At 43.7% G+C, this 16,155-nt stretch overlaps 1 protein-coding gene across 4 annotated transcripts in view; it reads left to right on the forward strand.

Annotated features, from left to right (window-relative positions):
• PSPC1 (paraspeckle component 1) overlaps positions 1-16,155 on the forward strand; it is a 184,584-nt gene that overhangs the window by 10,096 nt on the left and 158,333 nt on the right. For all 4 annotated transcript variants that reach the window (XM_073613470.1, XM_073613471.1, XM_073613472.1 and 1 more), the window contains exon 2: positions 9,154-9,455. In XM_073613470.1, coding sequence (XP_073469571.1) covers positions 9,154-9,455 — 302 coding nt within the window. The remainder of the gene's footprint in view (positions 1-9,153; positions 9,456-16,155) is intronic.

Genomic DNA, 16,155 nt, shown 5'->3' on the forward strand with positions numbered 1-16,155 from the left:
CTCCTTGGTGGGGGGAATGGGATGAGTGGCAGTGCTGGCGGGGAGTTCTGGTCAGCCAACTTAGGTGCTCTTGATCAAGGTCATTTGCTGATCTGATAACTATAGTGGGGACTGTTAATGGCAGCTCTAATCACAGGTATTGTTACTCACTGTGTCTCCGAGTGTGTGGTGTCTCGTAGCAGTGACACCTATGCCGAAATCAGGAGATAGGGTCTCCTCCAGCCCCTCCCACTTAACATTCCTCACCAGTCAGCTGACCTCTAGTCTCTGCCCCCCAGCCATGCCATGAACTGAATGGGCGGCTGCAAAGAGGCTGAATGGGTGGCCGCGGGCTCCAGGAATAGCCCAGCTGGGCGGCCACAGGCTCCAGGGACAGCCCTGCTGGGCTGCCGTAAAAAGGCTGGGAGAGCGGTGCGGGCTTCAGGAACAGCCCAAGATTCGGTGACCCCTGGCAAAATGTCATATGACCCCTAGGTTGAGAACCACTGACTTAAGGGATCATTTGCACAGGGGGAAAAGCTTAACACAATCGGAAGGTCCAGCGCTGAGCCAGTGCGTCCAGACCCTCCGCTTGGTCCTGCCTTTTCAGAGAAATGTAGATCGGTACCTTTTGCATTTGGTTGTGATGCAAAAAGGTCTACCTTGGGAGCTCCCCATCTGTCTACCATCCTCTGAAAAACCTCCGGACTTAGGCTGCATTTGGACTCTAGCACCCTTCTGCTTAAAAAGTCCGCTATCTTGTTTAGGTTGCCCATCAGATGCCATGTTGTCCTCTGCCCAAGTCAGAGTCTGTAGGGCCAAGTTTAGAAGACACCTGCTTCTGGTGCCCCCCTGTCTTGATGTCAGACAATGCCATGGCAGTGGCCTACAAAACCTGGATATAGTGGGCCCTGATCTGTCTGAAGGCCAGGAAAATGGCCCTTAGTTCCCAACAGTTGGAGGATCTCCTGGATTCCTCTACTGACCAGGACCCCCTGGGCCACCTGGTTTTCGAGATATACACCCCACCCCCAGGAGCTCGCATCTGTTAAGATTTTTGCTGCGGGAAAGGTCCAGAACAAACACTTGCTCAAATTCGTTTGCCTCCCACCACCATAACTTTCTTTTTACTGGAGATGGGATCCTGATCTGTTTCTCCAAAGACTCTCCATAGGCCCAACTCTGTAGAATCTGTTGGAGGTCTCTCGCATGGAGGTGGGATTGAGGCTGCGAGAAGCCCCAGCTTGGACATGGCTGCCCAAACTGTAAGATTTGTCTGCACTCTTTACTGCCACCTGAACGTTTATCATCTTTTCCTCTGGGAGGAAAATCAATCTTTTCCTGTACCGAGTCAATGACATAGCCTAGGAAAATGATCACTTGAGAGGGATTTGGGTTTTTTTTTTTTCAGAATCCAATCCAAATTTTCTGAATGGCTCTGCGCCCTTTTCAAATCCCTGCATAATAGGTCTTTTGAGCTGGCGAACAAAAGGAGGTCGTCCAGATATGGTACTACAGATACCCCCTCCAGCCTGAGCGGTGCCAATGCTTCTGCCATGATCTTTGTAAAGATCCTTGGGGAAGCGGAAAGACCGAACGGTTAAGCCCTGAACTGAAAGTGCGACACCACTCCCCCTGCTCTGATTAACAGATTCAGATATCTCTGTGACGTTGGCGTTATGGGAACATGCAAGTATGCGTCCCTGAGATCTATGGAGGATGGAAAGCGCCCTGCGTGAAGAAGCTTTCTCACCGAATAAATTGTGTCCATACAAAACTTTTTTTTGTATCAAATGGACCTGTTTAAGATCTTTAAATTCAGTATTAACCTGAACTTTCCCAACGTCTTTTTCACTAGAAAAAGCAAGCTCACGACAAGATAGACATACAAATATGTAAAAAAAAAATAAATAAAAACCCACATATATACTAATACTTATACTTGTTGTTTTTAAATATACCAGCACCTACCCAGTATCTGTCCTGAGGAAGCTAATATTTTAGTAAAAAGCGTCGGCGAGCAAGTTCTTGGAGGCATTACTGGATCAGAATTTTTTCTTTTACCTTGATACAGTATTAAATTAATCTTTGTAACTTAGGTCCAGTCCTCTATAACTGCATAATTGGGTAACTGTGTCTATACAGGGTATTTTGTATGTTTTTAATGTTATAAAATCTCTCTCCCCCTCTCTCCCTCCCCCACTTGCTTTTTTTTTATGTTTCTGTGATGCTTTTTAGAGGCTCATTTACACTTCAACACACATTAAAGTGCCTACCACTTCAACATACTGTTTTGATGTGTATTTGATGCTTCTGCAATATTTCAATGGTCCTTTAATGAAGCTTGGAAGATGGCCTGTGTGTGTGCATATATCTCATACCTGAAATACCTCCAAAGCAAAGCTGAATTTTAAGCCTCTCAAAAGCTGCAGGTGCTTTAAGTAAGCTTTATCGTGGACTTCTGTGGAGGCTTTAAAGTAGAGCTGCACAATTAATCATTAAAGTATCGACTTCGCAATTCTACTCCCCTGCTGATCCTAAAACAGCATTTCCCCAATGCTATAAAGTGCAGAATTCTCTGCTCACTTCTGACAGCTGACAAAAGAAATAAAAAAATCCAGGCAGCCTGCCAAGTTATCTCAACATTGGAGATAACTATAAACAAAGTAACATTTTGGTTCTTAGATCAAAGGAATGAACTTCGGTTTGTAAATAAAGTCAGTTTAACCACTTAAAGCTGAACTTAAGTTATACTTTTTTTAACTTTCCCTCTATTACATCTTCTGCTCCTATTGCTTTAAAGAGGAGTTCCACCCGAGGTCCAGTCAAAAAAAAAATTGGACACTTACCTGTCCCAGGGTCCAGCGATGCGGGGGATCGAAGCCCCACTCGTCTCCCACTCCGTTCAGCGGCGCCGGCATTGCAACTGTGGGCGCCGGGCTGTGGCTCCACAGCCTGGCACCCACTGCGCATGCGCGAGCGGCGCCGCGCGCCGTGATTGGCCGCTCAGTCACCTGGGACCTGTAATGGGTCCCAGATGATTGACAGGAGGGAGGGAGCAGAGCTGAGCCCTTCCAGTGCCGAGGGGGAAGTGATGTCACTAGCCCAGGCACTGGAAGAGGCAGACTACGAGGGACCCCCTAGCAACAGGCATTTTTTTATTGTTTTAAGATTTTTCATGTAGTTTTTTTTTTTTTTTTTTTTTGGGTGGAACCCCACTTTAACTTTGGATAGTAAAACATTTTTTTTTTTCTACCAGTAAATACCATATACAGCCCTCCTCCTGTTTCTCCTGTTTCTTGTCTGGAAAAATGCCTAGGCGTTTGACATCATGCACAGTTCGATCTCTTTTGTGAGAGGCAATGAGTCATAATGGAGCCAATCAGAGCTGGAGGTGTGACTGTTTAAATCCAGGAAGTGAACAGTTACTTAGAACCCCCAAACATATTTATTTATTTTTTATCTGAGATCTTAGAGAATAAAATGGTGGTTGTTACAATATTTTATGTCACATAGTATTTGCGCAGCAGTTTTTCAAACGCAGTTCTTTTTGGGGGAAAAAAAATACACTTTCATGAATTAAAAAAAATACTAAACAGTAAAGTTAGCCTAATTTTTTTGTATTATGTGAAAGATGTTACTCCGTGGCAATCATGATCTTTATTCTAAGCAAAAAAAAAAATCGCAATTCTCATTTTAGCCAGAATCGTGCAGCTCTACTTTGAAGCACGACTAAAGCGACGAGGTATAATTTTTTTTTTTTTTTTTTTAACAAAGCAAATACAATGTCTTAACAGGACTGAAAGGTAACCTTTTTATTTAGTGACACATGCTTTGATTGGCGTTCAGTGCTTTAACCACTTGCTGACTGCCTTTATTGGGTACACGTCATTTTGTTTAACACTAAAAACTGGGGTTATGGTTGCAGCTAGATGCCATAATCCCAGTATTTTCTTTTCCCTCAGATGCCAGACTTTCAGATAAAAGTGATCTCCACTGCAATTTCGCTGCGGGTTCACTTTAATCACATCCATACTGCTTAACGTCATATGAGGTCCTGGGCTTTTTGCAGGTATCATTCAGAAATATATCTTTTTCTGCTGGCGATTCCCTGCACAGTAAAAACAATCATAGCGGCAGTTCAGCCGCTTGATTGTTTTTACAGGCGGCGTGCAGAGAAGGAATCCGGCGGTGGAAGTTTACCATAGAGCTGACCGAGGACAAGCTGGTCCCTGGTAATCTCTGACTTGGAGGCCGGTTATGATGTCACGTTCTGCCCTGGCAGTTGTAAATACTGCCATGTGTTCGGCTGGAAGGCCTGAGATCTTTGTGGGGTGTTTTTTTTTTTTTTTTTTTTTTTTTTTTTTTTTAATACGACAGCGCCATAGCCGAATGACAGCTACAGCGCGGCTCGATAACTCTGGGAGGGCGTACATTGACATTCTCCCAGAATCGCGCTCCTGCACGCCCCTGGGAATATCCGCTGATAGCGGCCGTCTACCTCGTGATTGCTCCGTCAAATGACAGAGCGATCACTTGTAAACAAGCCGGCTTCATGTCAGCTTCCGCTCTCCCCTCTCTGTACTAATCGGTAATACTAGCAGGTACTGAACCTGCTAATATAACAATTTGGGGGATCTTGATTTTGCAAAGAATTGTGGGAAAAAATTACAACTTCAAAAAACTCACAATGCCTCTTACTGAATACCTTGGAATGTCTACTTTCCAAAAAGGGGTCATTTGGGAGGTATTTGTACTTTCCTGGCTTCTTGGGGTCTCAAGAAATGAGGCTGTCAGTACATCAGGTGTGATCAATTTTCAGAGATTGGCACCATAGCTTGTGGAATCTCTCTAACTCGCACAAAGACAAAATATACACTGATTTGGGTTATTTTTATCAAAGATATGTAGCAGTATAAATTTTGGCCAAAATTTATGAAGAAAAATTACTAAAAGAAAAATGCATTTTTTTTACAGAATTTTTCTTTCTTTTTTTTTTTTTTGAATTATTATTCAGGATTTATATAGCACCAACAGTTTACGTAGCGCTTTACAACTTGAGGGTAGACAGTACAAATACAATACACTTTAATACAGTAGGAATCAGAGGGCCCTGCTCCGTAGAGCTTAAAATAAAGAGGGAATTGTCATTCAAAATGTGAGAGCACTGAAAGCTGAAAATTGGTCTGCTTAGGAAGAGGGTTTAAGTGCCCAGTGGGTAAGTGGTTAAAGTGTGTTTTCTTAAAATTTGCATTTGAAAAACCGCTGTGCAAATACCATGTAACATAAAAAATTGCAACGACCACCATTTTATTCTCTAGGGTCTCTGCTTAAAAAAATAACACTTTGGAGTTGCTAAGTAATTTTCTAGCTAAAAATTATTTAAACTTGTAAACAAGTGTCAAAAAAGGCATTGTCTTCAAGTGGTGTCCAGTGCCATGTTTTGAAGCTAGTCTAAACAAGCCCTTAGTTATGCAGCATTGTACACAATTTAATTTAAATCATTTTTGAGACTGACAGATCTTGTTTGGTGTTTATTCACCACTGGGTTTTTTTTATTTTTTACTTTTTGAAGTGGTAGTAAACCGCACTAACATTTTATTTTTAAACCCTGCAGGGTAAGGGCGAAATGTTCTAGTATGCATCACATACTAGCACATTATGAATGAATATCACCCGTTACATCCAGTGTGATTATCGCCTAGACAGTGCAGATTTAGGAGATATTTACTGTACCTACAGGTAAACCTTATAATAGGCTTACCTGTAGGTGCAAGTGAAAAAATGTTTACTTCCACTTCAAAGGAAATAGACAAATTTTGGAACAAAAAAAAATGTTTCCCTTAGTTTGTGGTATAAAACTTTGATGCTAAATCTTCATAAATTTAGGCCAAAATGGCTTCTACTTTTTTTCTTCTGGTCAAAAAAAGTCAGTGTGCAAGTTAGTGTCTACAAACTATGTAATACTGTATATATCTGAAATTGATCAAAACTGTCCTGACCTACAATGACCCCATATTTTGAAAATAGACAATGCATAGTATTAGTAAAAGGTATGGAGTTGTCATTTTCATTTTTCAAAAAAAGTTTTTTATTCTGCATAGAAGAGCTTAGAATACCAGGAGCACCCTCAGACTTTAAGGGGCAAAAATTACTTATCTATTTACCCGACTATTAAATTTTCGCAGGCCCTGGTGTGCTAGCACAGGAGACACGCCTGGAAAATGCTTATGCGGTCTTAAAGTGATTGTCAAGTCTCATATTTTTTTCTATTAAAATAACAAACCTACCTGCTCTGTGTAATGGTTTTGTACAAGGTAGCTCAGATCCTCCTCTTCTTGGGTCCCTGGATGGAGTTCCTGGCCCCTCCCTCCTGTTGAGTGCCCCCACAGCAAGCAGCTTGCTATGGGGACACTCGAGCTAAGCTGCAGCTCCGTGTAGTTATTCAGACACGGAGCTGCTATTTCGCCCCACCCCTCTCTCCTGATTGGCTGAGTGTGACAGCAGCAGGAGCCAATAGCAACGCTGCTGTGTCTCAGCCAATCAGGAGAGATGGCCCCGGTCCAGTTGTTTGAACACAATGGTACCGGGTGGGATTCCTCTATCCACCTTTTAGTGTACCCTAGCTAATAAAGGGAAAAGTCTATGGCCAGCTTTACACTGGTCTAGTGATACTGGGACTTGTTTGAGTAGTGGACAGGAAGACTGCTGACTTAAACTGGTTTGTTGAAGCTACTATCGTGGCTAGAGATTGGGCACACTGTGGCCAGCTCTGGTGGTACTTCAAAACATGCTGCTGAAATCACAATTGGAAACGTTTCTTCTCACTGCCTAGAGCTAGCTACAAGCAGGATGCAGCCTTGTTTTACAGCAATCATGTGGTACAAGGCCAATTGCAAACCGCTGTGTACAGGGATATCTAACATTTTATAGTGCATCCATATCACAGTTTGCATGTTATGTATTAAAATGTGATGTCTACAGATTATATAAGTTCTCAGTTTTAAATGGGTGTTTTAGTTTAGTTAGGAAACCTATACAGGGAAATAGGCTGCCATTGCTTTCCTCTCCCGCAAATACTGTCCTGCTAGAATCTAATTCTGCATCAGTGGTTTTATTGCTTTGAGCTTATTGTACCATCTGTGTAATTGACTATGGTCACAAGAGGGGAATTATTAATCGTTGAGCTTTTCAGTTTTTAGTTTGAAATCTGCCATTTAGCAGGCCGTGAGATTTTTTTTTTCACATCGTCACTTTGCTTAAAGCGGGGTTCCACTCAAATTTTTAACTTAATCTTACCCCCTTCAGTTAATTGCATAGATGTTCAAATGCCGCACAATTTTTTTTTTTTAATCGCTGTAATTACCTTTTATATTGTACTTTATGGTGGCACTTCCTGTCTCTCCTCCCATGGGAGTAGGAGTGTTTATTACCTTTCCCCGGGGCCGCACTGTCTCCTGGGAGCTTAGTGTCAGGCTTCCCAAGATTCAGTGTGGAAACAATGATCATGCGGGTGAACGAGCTGTGAATGAACAGCATTCACCGCATCCAGGAAATCAAGGAAATCAATGCGTGTGGGCTTCACATGCCCACAAGCAAGATGGAAACAGCCAGCATCACATTTTTTAAGTAATTCTTCAGTACGAAAACAGACAGAGGTGGAAATATTACACCCAAACTGTGAGTATTATTTTGGGGTTAGCAAAGTGTCTCAATGACCTACAAAAAAAAAATTGTTTGCCGGACTCCCGCTTTAATTTTACTCTATCGTGGGGCACTGACTATGTGGCCCACACTGGCGTTTGATCTGACCAGCCAGTTATCTTGTTTCACGTAAGGGGTGCTTTTAAGCAGGGAGGGCCCTCCGCCCCACACTCCAAAGTACACTCGTTTTTAAAGTAATTTTATTAAGGCAACTACGGCATCTCTTCTGTTCTCTTCTCCCCTCTCTGGCTCTTCTGCCTCCGCCTGCTGTCTTCTGCCTCTGTTCTTCTTTCAAAGTTGACTCAATGCTCTCTCCCGCTCTAATGCTGAAAGCTACAATAAATTTAATAGTAATGGTTTTAGAATGGCACTTTTAGGCTTCTATTACTAAGTCTTTGAAAATGCTTAGCTGTAATGCTGACCGTCTTTCTTTAGTGCTTTGAGTCGCTGACTCAGAAAAAGCATGCAGTGAGGAATTTTGATTATTTCTTTACCTGTGTTTTGTTTGTTGCCCACTGTTGGCTGAATCTTGGTCACAGGAATACAGAACAAAGTGCACTCCTGTGACCCATAGTAGAAGTATAGCCAAAAGAGCTTTGGCCATAGTTCTCCTTTTTTAATCTGCTTTTTATTTTTGCAAGTTTTTAGCCAGGACTTTTGGTATGACTGAAAGCTAATTCACAGTCAAGTATTGACGTTAGGTCTACCTAGCAATGCTGCATCTGTTAAGAAAAGACAAGCACCTTGGTTTCTAGCATTGAAATGCTGACCAGTCAGCCTTGGAGGCTTCCCCTGGGACCTCCTAGCCGCTGTTTTCAATGTCACACTTTGTCTTGGATGTGTAAGGCAGAGACAGATTTGCTGCCAACCTGTAACATAGTTTTAGCAAGGACAACAGCCAGTGGAACCTGCAGAAAGCATGTAGCGACTAACAGGCAATTATTTCAATGATATAACTTTTTACAGTGGCAGCAGCTATAAGGGCTCGTTTACTCTTGCTTTAAACATGGCTTCAGGCACTCATTCATTTTTTTTTTTTTTTTTTTTTTTTTAGCTCTTTGAATGCCAGTCAAAGCTCCAGTCACTAAATAAAATGGTTGACTTACAGTCTTGTTTACACCTTGCGTTTGCTTTAAAAATTATACCCCATTTCGCTTTAGTGGTGCTTCAAAGCATCTTTAAAGCCTCCATAGATGTCTCACAAAGCTCACTTGAGGCACCTGTAGCTTTTGAGAGGCTTTAATTCAGCTTTAGCTTCACTTTGTTTTGGAGATATTGAAGGTATGAGAAATCAACACACACACGGCATCTGCCAAGCTTCATTAAAGCTTCAAAAACACATCCAAAAATTTTTTTGAAGCGGTAGGTGCTTTAATGTGTGAAGTCGAAGCAAGTGTAAAAGTGCTATTGCAGCTTGAAGAATCAGCATTCGAGGCTCAAAATAAATGTTTCTAAACTTTTCTTCCCTAGGAATCCAGGACACTTGCAGAAATTGCAAAAGCAGAACTTGATGGCATGGTCATGAAAAGCAGACCCCTCCGCATCCGTTTTGCTACTCATGGTGCAGCTTTAACGGTTAAGAATCTATCGCATGTTATTTCAAATGAGCTACTGGAGGAAGCATTCTCAATGTTCGGTCCGGTCGAGAGAGCTGTGGTTATTGTTGATGATCGTGGCAGAGCTACTGGCAAAGGATTTGTGGAGTTTGCGGCGAAACCTCCAGCAAGAAAAGCTTTGGAGAGATGTTCAGACGGCGCTTTCTTATTGACAACGTAAGTGTTTTTGTTTTTTATAGCACAATTCAATATAATATATATAAATCCCATAGTCTATGCATCAGTATTTAATAAACATGAACAATTATAAATCAAGAGTGTTACCTAAAATTTTAATTTTAGTTATACAAAAACCTAAAAATCAAATATGTTCAGTAACATAGCAAGAAATTCTGTGCTTGGAAACCATGCAAAACTGTACATGTATAAATCTTCATTGCCAAAAATAATGTCCACAGAGATGCTTCAATCAGGTAAATGGAAAAAGATTGCAGTGTTCCATGCTATACCACCTATGTGGACTCTCACTGTCAGAGGCAGTAAAGCGGCTTCCACTGACCAGCTGGTTAAGTGCAGCAGCATGCCATCTTGGCGGATGACACGGGCTCACCCGAGGTGCAGAGTCTAAGCACTAACTGGTGTTTGCCAGAGCTTTTGATGGTGGACATGGGTTTTGCTGCATGTTAGTTCCAGGTCACAGTTTTCAGGCTTGTTGCTCCAGGAGGTGAGCAAGCCAGGGTCCAGTAGAAGATATAACAGGTAGTGATCAAGTGTAGTCCGTAAACAAGCCAAAGGTTAGTAACAAGTTGCAGGTTGGGATAAAGCAAAGGCGTAGTCTAACAAGCCAAAAGTTTGTAACGTGTGCTAGCAGAGATACGGACAGCAGCAGGAGTGACAAAAGCAAGATGTTGGCTAGAGAGAGAGCACAATAATCTGGCAAACAGGAAGTGCAAAGGAATGGCTTAAAGCGGAGCTCCACTTAAAAGTGGAAGCTCCGCTTATCTACTTCCTCCCATCCAGTACCACACTTTGCACCTTTCGGGGGGGGATGAGTATCTGGTTTTGACAGGTGCCTGGCTGTGGCGAGGTCCCCTGGAAGTTCGGTCCCCCGCCACTGGGCCACTCACAAAGCGCGGCATGCTTCATACAGTACGAAACCCCACTGCCGCACTGATTTCCCCCCTGACTGTCCAGGTATTGGATAAAGCATCGCAGCATTTGCTCAAGTACAAGTACTCGGGCAAATACTCGGTATCGGCACCAATACTAGTATCGGTGCAACCCTAGTATTATTGCACATTTTCCAAAAGCGCAGCACAGGCCATTTTTATTTAATGTGAGCAAGTCTGATTTATTTTGATGCTAGCAGCTTTACTTTGTATTTACTTGGGACAGGAAAACTCTATTGTAAGGGGCGTCGTCGCGCCCCTATACAGCCCAGAAGAACATAGCCAGCCACATGTACCATACATAATATAAAAACAAAGCAGAATTGCGCCGACCGTGCCTGCCAAATGTAGACGTCGAAAATCAATCAATACAAATATATACAGTGCACCGGACCTAACAATACACGGCCTTATCAATACTTTTTCCTCCAGCGAATCCACTGGATGGTCAGTGAGCATCAATTCAGCCTGATAAGTGCCCATCTGCAGCCTCAATACAGCCTGATCTGTGCCCATCTCCTCCATCAATGCAGCTCACCATCTCTCGCAGGAAATCACCGAGCCGTCATCTCCCATTTACTTGGCTCTCAGTCGGCAGTCACATACAGAGTCCTGCCTCCGCCATTGGCATTGGACCTGCTCCTGTCATAGACAAAACACTGGTCCAATGCCGGTGAAGGAGCCGGAACTGTGTGTGATGTGAGAGCTGAGTGGAGAGAAGATGACGGCTCGGTGAATTCTGGCGGCACCCGTTCCCCTCCAAGGTAGGCTGTCGAGGTATAATGCGCACCCGTGATCTCCCCCCCCCCCCCCCATTTTCAGGGGGAAAAAGTGCGTGTTATACGCCGATAAATACAATAAAAATGCCATAAATCTATCCCCTATTTTGTAGACGCTATAACTTTTGTGCAAACCAATCAATATGCGCTTATTGGGATTTTTTTTTTTCTTTTACCAAAAATATGTAGCAGAATACATATTGGAGAAATTTTTTAGGTTTTTTATTTTTTTCAAAATCGTCAGGCTTTTTGTTTTATAGCGCAAAAAATAAAAACCGCAGAGGTGATTAAATACCACCTATTTGTGGGGGGGGAGGAGAAGGACATCTTTTTTTATTTGGGTACAGCTTCCCACAATTGCCAGTTAAAGTGACGCAGTGCTATATCGCAAAAAAATGGCCTGGGCGGAAGTGGTTAAGTTCAAATGATATATTCAGCTCAAATTAAAGTGGATATAAACCCTCTCATATAACCAGTGAAGTGAACAGCCTCAGATGTTACATGGGGATGAAACAAATCTCCCTACATACGTTTTACATATATATCTGCCGTCTTCCCCTTCCTATTTTCTTTAGAAAGTGAACATTGTGTTAAGATTTTTCCTCATTCTGCTCTGTCAGTGTAGTGTTAGATTTTACTGGGAGACAGCTGATTGGAGGAATGGCACCCCCCCCCCCCTTTCACATAGGCAAAGGCTTGCAGAGCTCGGCTCTGAATAGACCAGGGTTGTGCTAATCTATTTTATAGCGACCTCCCACAATACAAACTTCTGGGAGATAAAAGCAGCCTGAACTTGTCAGAAGTTAACAGAGCTACCAAACAGCACAAATGCACTGGACTCTTGCTTTGGAGAAAGATAAGAAAACACTACAGATATGTGCTCAGATTTCATGAATCGGGTTTACATTCACTTTAAGACCCTGGAGCCTATCAATTGGGGCAAGACCAGGTACATCTAACCACAGGTCCCAAAGTTTCTCATATTTTTGTGAACACCCCTTATGCTGGTAGATACGTTTTTCTATATGCATGGTGTTTCCCACAGCAACCACCCACTCTCTGACCGTAGGAGGAGTCTCTGATTTCCAGTGTATCATCATTTTACAAGCTAGTAATAAGGTCCTAGTAACGTCCTCTCTAGTATGATTTTCCCATTCAAATTTGTCTAAGAGATTAAGCAAACAAGATTTGGGGTCCAAAGGAGGCGACACTTTAAATACTCTGTTCAGGGTGTCCACCACTCCCCTCCAACAGAGGTGCATTTTGGAGCATCTCCACAATAGATAGATTAGATTACCATGGTCCTGCCACACCTAGTGCACATCGGTGTAGGCAGCAGTCCCATGATGTGTACATTCTCAAAAGAATATAGCGCTGTGTCATTCTCTGGGTTACATTCAAGGAGCAAGTGGTCACAGCCTGCAGAGCAGTCTGCCATTGTTCCCCATCTTGTGGACCAACGTCGTCCTACCATCTAGCCCTTATTCTTGGGGGATGTTTGTGCAAAAACAGCTGACACAACATAGCATAGCCTTGGGATATAAAACCCTTGGAGGTTGCTGCAATCAAGGTAATTGGGGGTACCAAAGACTTGGACCATTCAGAGGTTCTTCTCTGGGCCACTCTAGCATGCTGTAGTTGCATGAAGTAGAAGTGCATAGGGGGTGGAAGATCAAATGCCTCCCGTAAAGCGTTAAAAGTGAGCAGCTTGCCATTATGAAAGTTTTACCTCAAATACGCAATGCCTTGCTTCTTCCATAGGTCCCCGTGCTGTAATTTTGGCTAACTCAAGATGGTTATTTGACCAAATGGGGCTAAACTATGTAATACCTGTCACTCCCTGAAGGTATTTGACTTTATTCCATACTTTGAGTAGGGATGAGCCGATTGTCGGGGTTTGCAGGCGAGGGGGGCTTATTGGAATTTGGAAGCCCCTTTTAACAAGGGGATCCCCCTCCTCCTATGTGAATGGTTATCGGGTACATTGTACCTCTACTACTTTCACCAAAAAAGTGTCAAAATGGGGCGACACAGTGGTGTAGTGGGTAGCACTCTCGCTTAGCAGTAAGAAGGTTCGCTGGTTCGAATCCCGACCACGACACTACCTGCCTGGAGTTTGCATGTTCTCCCTGTGTCTGCGTGGGTTTCCTCCTGGTACTCCGGTTTCCTCCCACACTCCAAAGACATGCTGGTAGGTTAATTGGATCCTGTCTAAATTGGCCCTAGTATGAATGTGAGCTTAGATTGTAAGCTCCCTGAGGGTGTAGGGACTGATGTGAATGTATAATGTATATGTAAAGCGCTGCGTAAATTGACGGCGCTATATAAGTACCTGAAATAAATAAAATGGTAAAAATGACAGACCATTTGGGACAAGTCCTTTTTTTATTTAAAAAAAAAAGTGTCTCGCGATGTCCATTCATTGCAGGCTCTCTGTATTGACAGCTGTGATATAGCTGAGGGCAGGGCCACCCAGTGATGCAATTGGGTGACCCCGCCCCCTCTGACATCATGTGACGTCACGTCAGAGGGGGCATGGTCACCTGTTTAGGTCCTATGGTGGCCCCGCCCTCAGCTATATAACAGCTGTCATTGCAAAAAGCCTGCATTCGGTGGGAGCCTTCCATGGAGCTGCAGTTCTTTACGTTTTTTTTTTCTCGGGTCGACAGACGCTGTGATTGAAGATGAATTAACATCGCTGGACACTTTTTATTAAAAAAAGTGTCCAGCGATGTTCATCTTCGATCACAGCGTTCGACAAGCCGGGAAAACCCCCCTTGGGTCGTCGGACGCTGTGATCGAAGATGAATGGACATCGTGGGACACTTTTATTTATAAAGAAAAAAAAAAAGACTTGTCCCTAATTGTCTGTAATTTTTACCATTTTGACACTTTTTTTGGTGAATGTAGAGGTACAATGTAGCCTTTACTCGTTCACAATGGGGGGGAGGGGGCGATCTGGCGGTCCCCTTGTTAAAGGGGGCTTCCTGATTCCGATAAGCCCCGCCCGCAGACCCCCACAACCACCAGGCAAGGTTTGTGGGCATGAGGCCCTTGTCTCATGGGACACCAAAGCACCCTCCCCATGCCCCCCCCCGCCCTATTTTCCTGCGGCCTGCCAGGTTGCGTGTTCGGATACGCGTCTGCTATGGATTTTGGGGGGACCCCTACACTTTTTTTTTTTTTTTTTTTTTTTTTTTTTTAAGCGTGGGGTTACTCTTAGGGGTTGTAAACTCTTGTGTCTTTTCCCCTTGATGCATCCTATGTAATGGACTGGGTGTGGGGGGGAGGAACCCATGCTGTTTTTATCTATATTGCTGGGAATTTGGCAATATATTATAGCCGTGAGAAGTTTTAAATGGCATTCTTTTCCTTTTGCAAATGTCATTTTGCTGCTCCCATTCATAAAACTATGTATGGCTGCTGTGTAAGCAGCCTTACATAGTGTGTGGCACCCTGCCTTTGGCCAATCATGGCTCACAGCAGAGCGCGCTGTGGTTGTCCAAAGCATGCAGATCAGGTGCATGCTTTGGCCAATCAGCAGCCGTCAATGCACTGCGATCTCGCCGTTCATTATGGCGACTCGAATTTCCCACAAACGCCCCATAATGTTTGGTATTCGGCGAACACCCGATGTTCAAGTCGAACTTGCGTTCGAATCGTACGTCGGACTCGTCCCTATTTCTGATTTAAATTATACATTGGAATAATTTTGTGGTTTCCCAAAAGCCTGTGCTTCAAGGGCTGTCAGAATGCAGCCACCCCCCCACCGTATGGACCATAACATTCACAGAAGAGCTACTATCCCTTTTCCCCTGCTCAGCGCCAATACGCGCATAGTGCCTATCAGGTTTTGCAGTTGCGAGGCCAAGTAGTATAGCCACGGATTCAGCAATGCAAGACCACTGTCATCTTTGGGGCTATGCAGGTGTTCAAGTTTTATTTTAGGGGGCTATTTTTGGAGATTAATATGCAAAATATGGTATTGCCTATCAAGTCTTTAAAGGGACTATCACTGGGGAATTATGAAGGAAGTATAGCAATTGGGACATAAGAATCATTTTAATAAGATTCACCTTACCAACCACCAACATGTACAGTGGTGTGTTTTTTCTTTCTCGAACATCACGGGACACAGAGCCACAGTAATTACTGATGGGTTATATAGGTATCACTGGTGATTGGACACTGGCACACCCTATCAGGAAGTTCAACCCCCTATATAATCCCTCCCCCTTGCAGGGATACCTCAGTTTTTACGCCAGTGTCTTAGGTGATGGACGTGTAAAGATGTCCTGTGCTGAGCTCCAAAGGGAATATCCTAAGATCCTATACTGGGGCAAGCCAGGCGAACCGGATCCATTCAAAGTGTCTTTTCATGGCCGAATTGAATGGTACCCGGGCCTCGTGTCCGAAGAAACGAGGTTTTACCCGTAATGCTTCTCTTTTTAGAGAGCTGGACCCCGCAGATCAGAAAATGGCTTTAAACTTCCTAATTTCTGGCGAGGTGCTTTACGGTCCCAGAACTGTTGGATCCCCCTACTGTTGGGGGCCCCAGTCTCTGACGGTTTTTTCAAACGGAGCCCACCGTGAGAGGTGAAGATTGGGTCTGTGTAAACAGCACCCTGCGGCTGGATAAGGTAAGAGGAGATTCCACAGAATTTTTGAGTTCTAGTGGTTTTTCTCCTTTAAGGTAAATGCATGCTATGCCTATTGTGACCACCGGGGGCTGCCAAGAGCACAAACCTACACATGCTGACTGACTGTCTCAGGTGTTCAGTGCTGATTATTCCCAGCATCTCAAAGCAGGCTGCAAGCAGGTAAGGTGGAAAGGGGGATTTCTCGTGTTTGAATGTTCCCCCCCAGGCTAGAGAGGGGCCACAGGGGTCTAGAAAGTGGTTATACCACCCGGGCTCTGCGGCCTAATGGCCACCATCTCTGAAGATAGCCGTTCAGGCAAATCTTGTT

This window comes from Aquarana catesbeiana, linkage group LG02, assembly GCF_042186555.1.
Source record: "Aquarana catesbeiana isolate 2022-GZ linkage group LG02, ASM4218655v1, whole genome shotgun sequence".
In the NCBI taxonomy this organism is placed as follows: domain Eukaryota; kingdom Metazoa; phylum Chordata; class Amphibia; order Anura; family Ranidae; genus Aquarana; species Aquarana catesbeiana.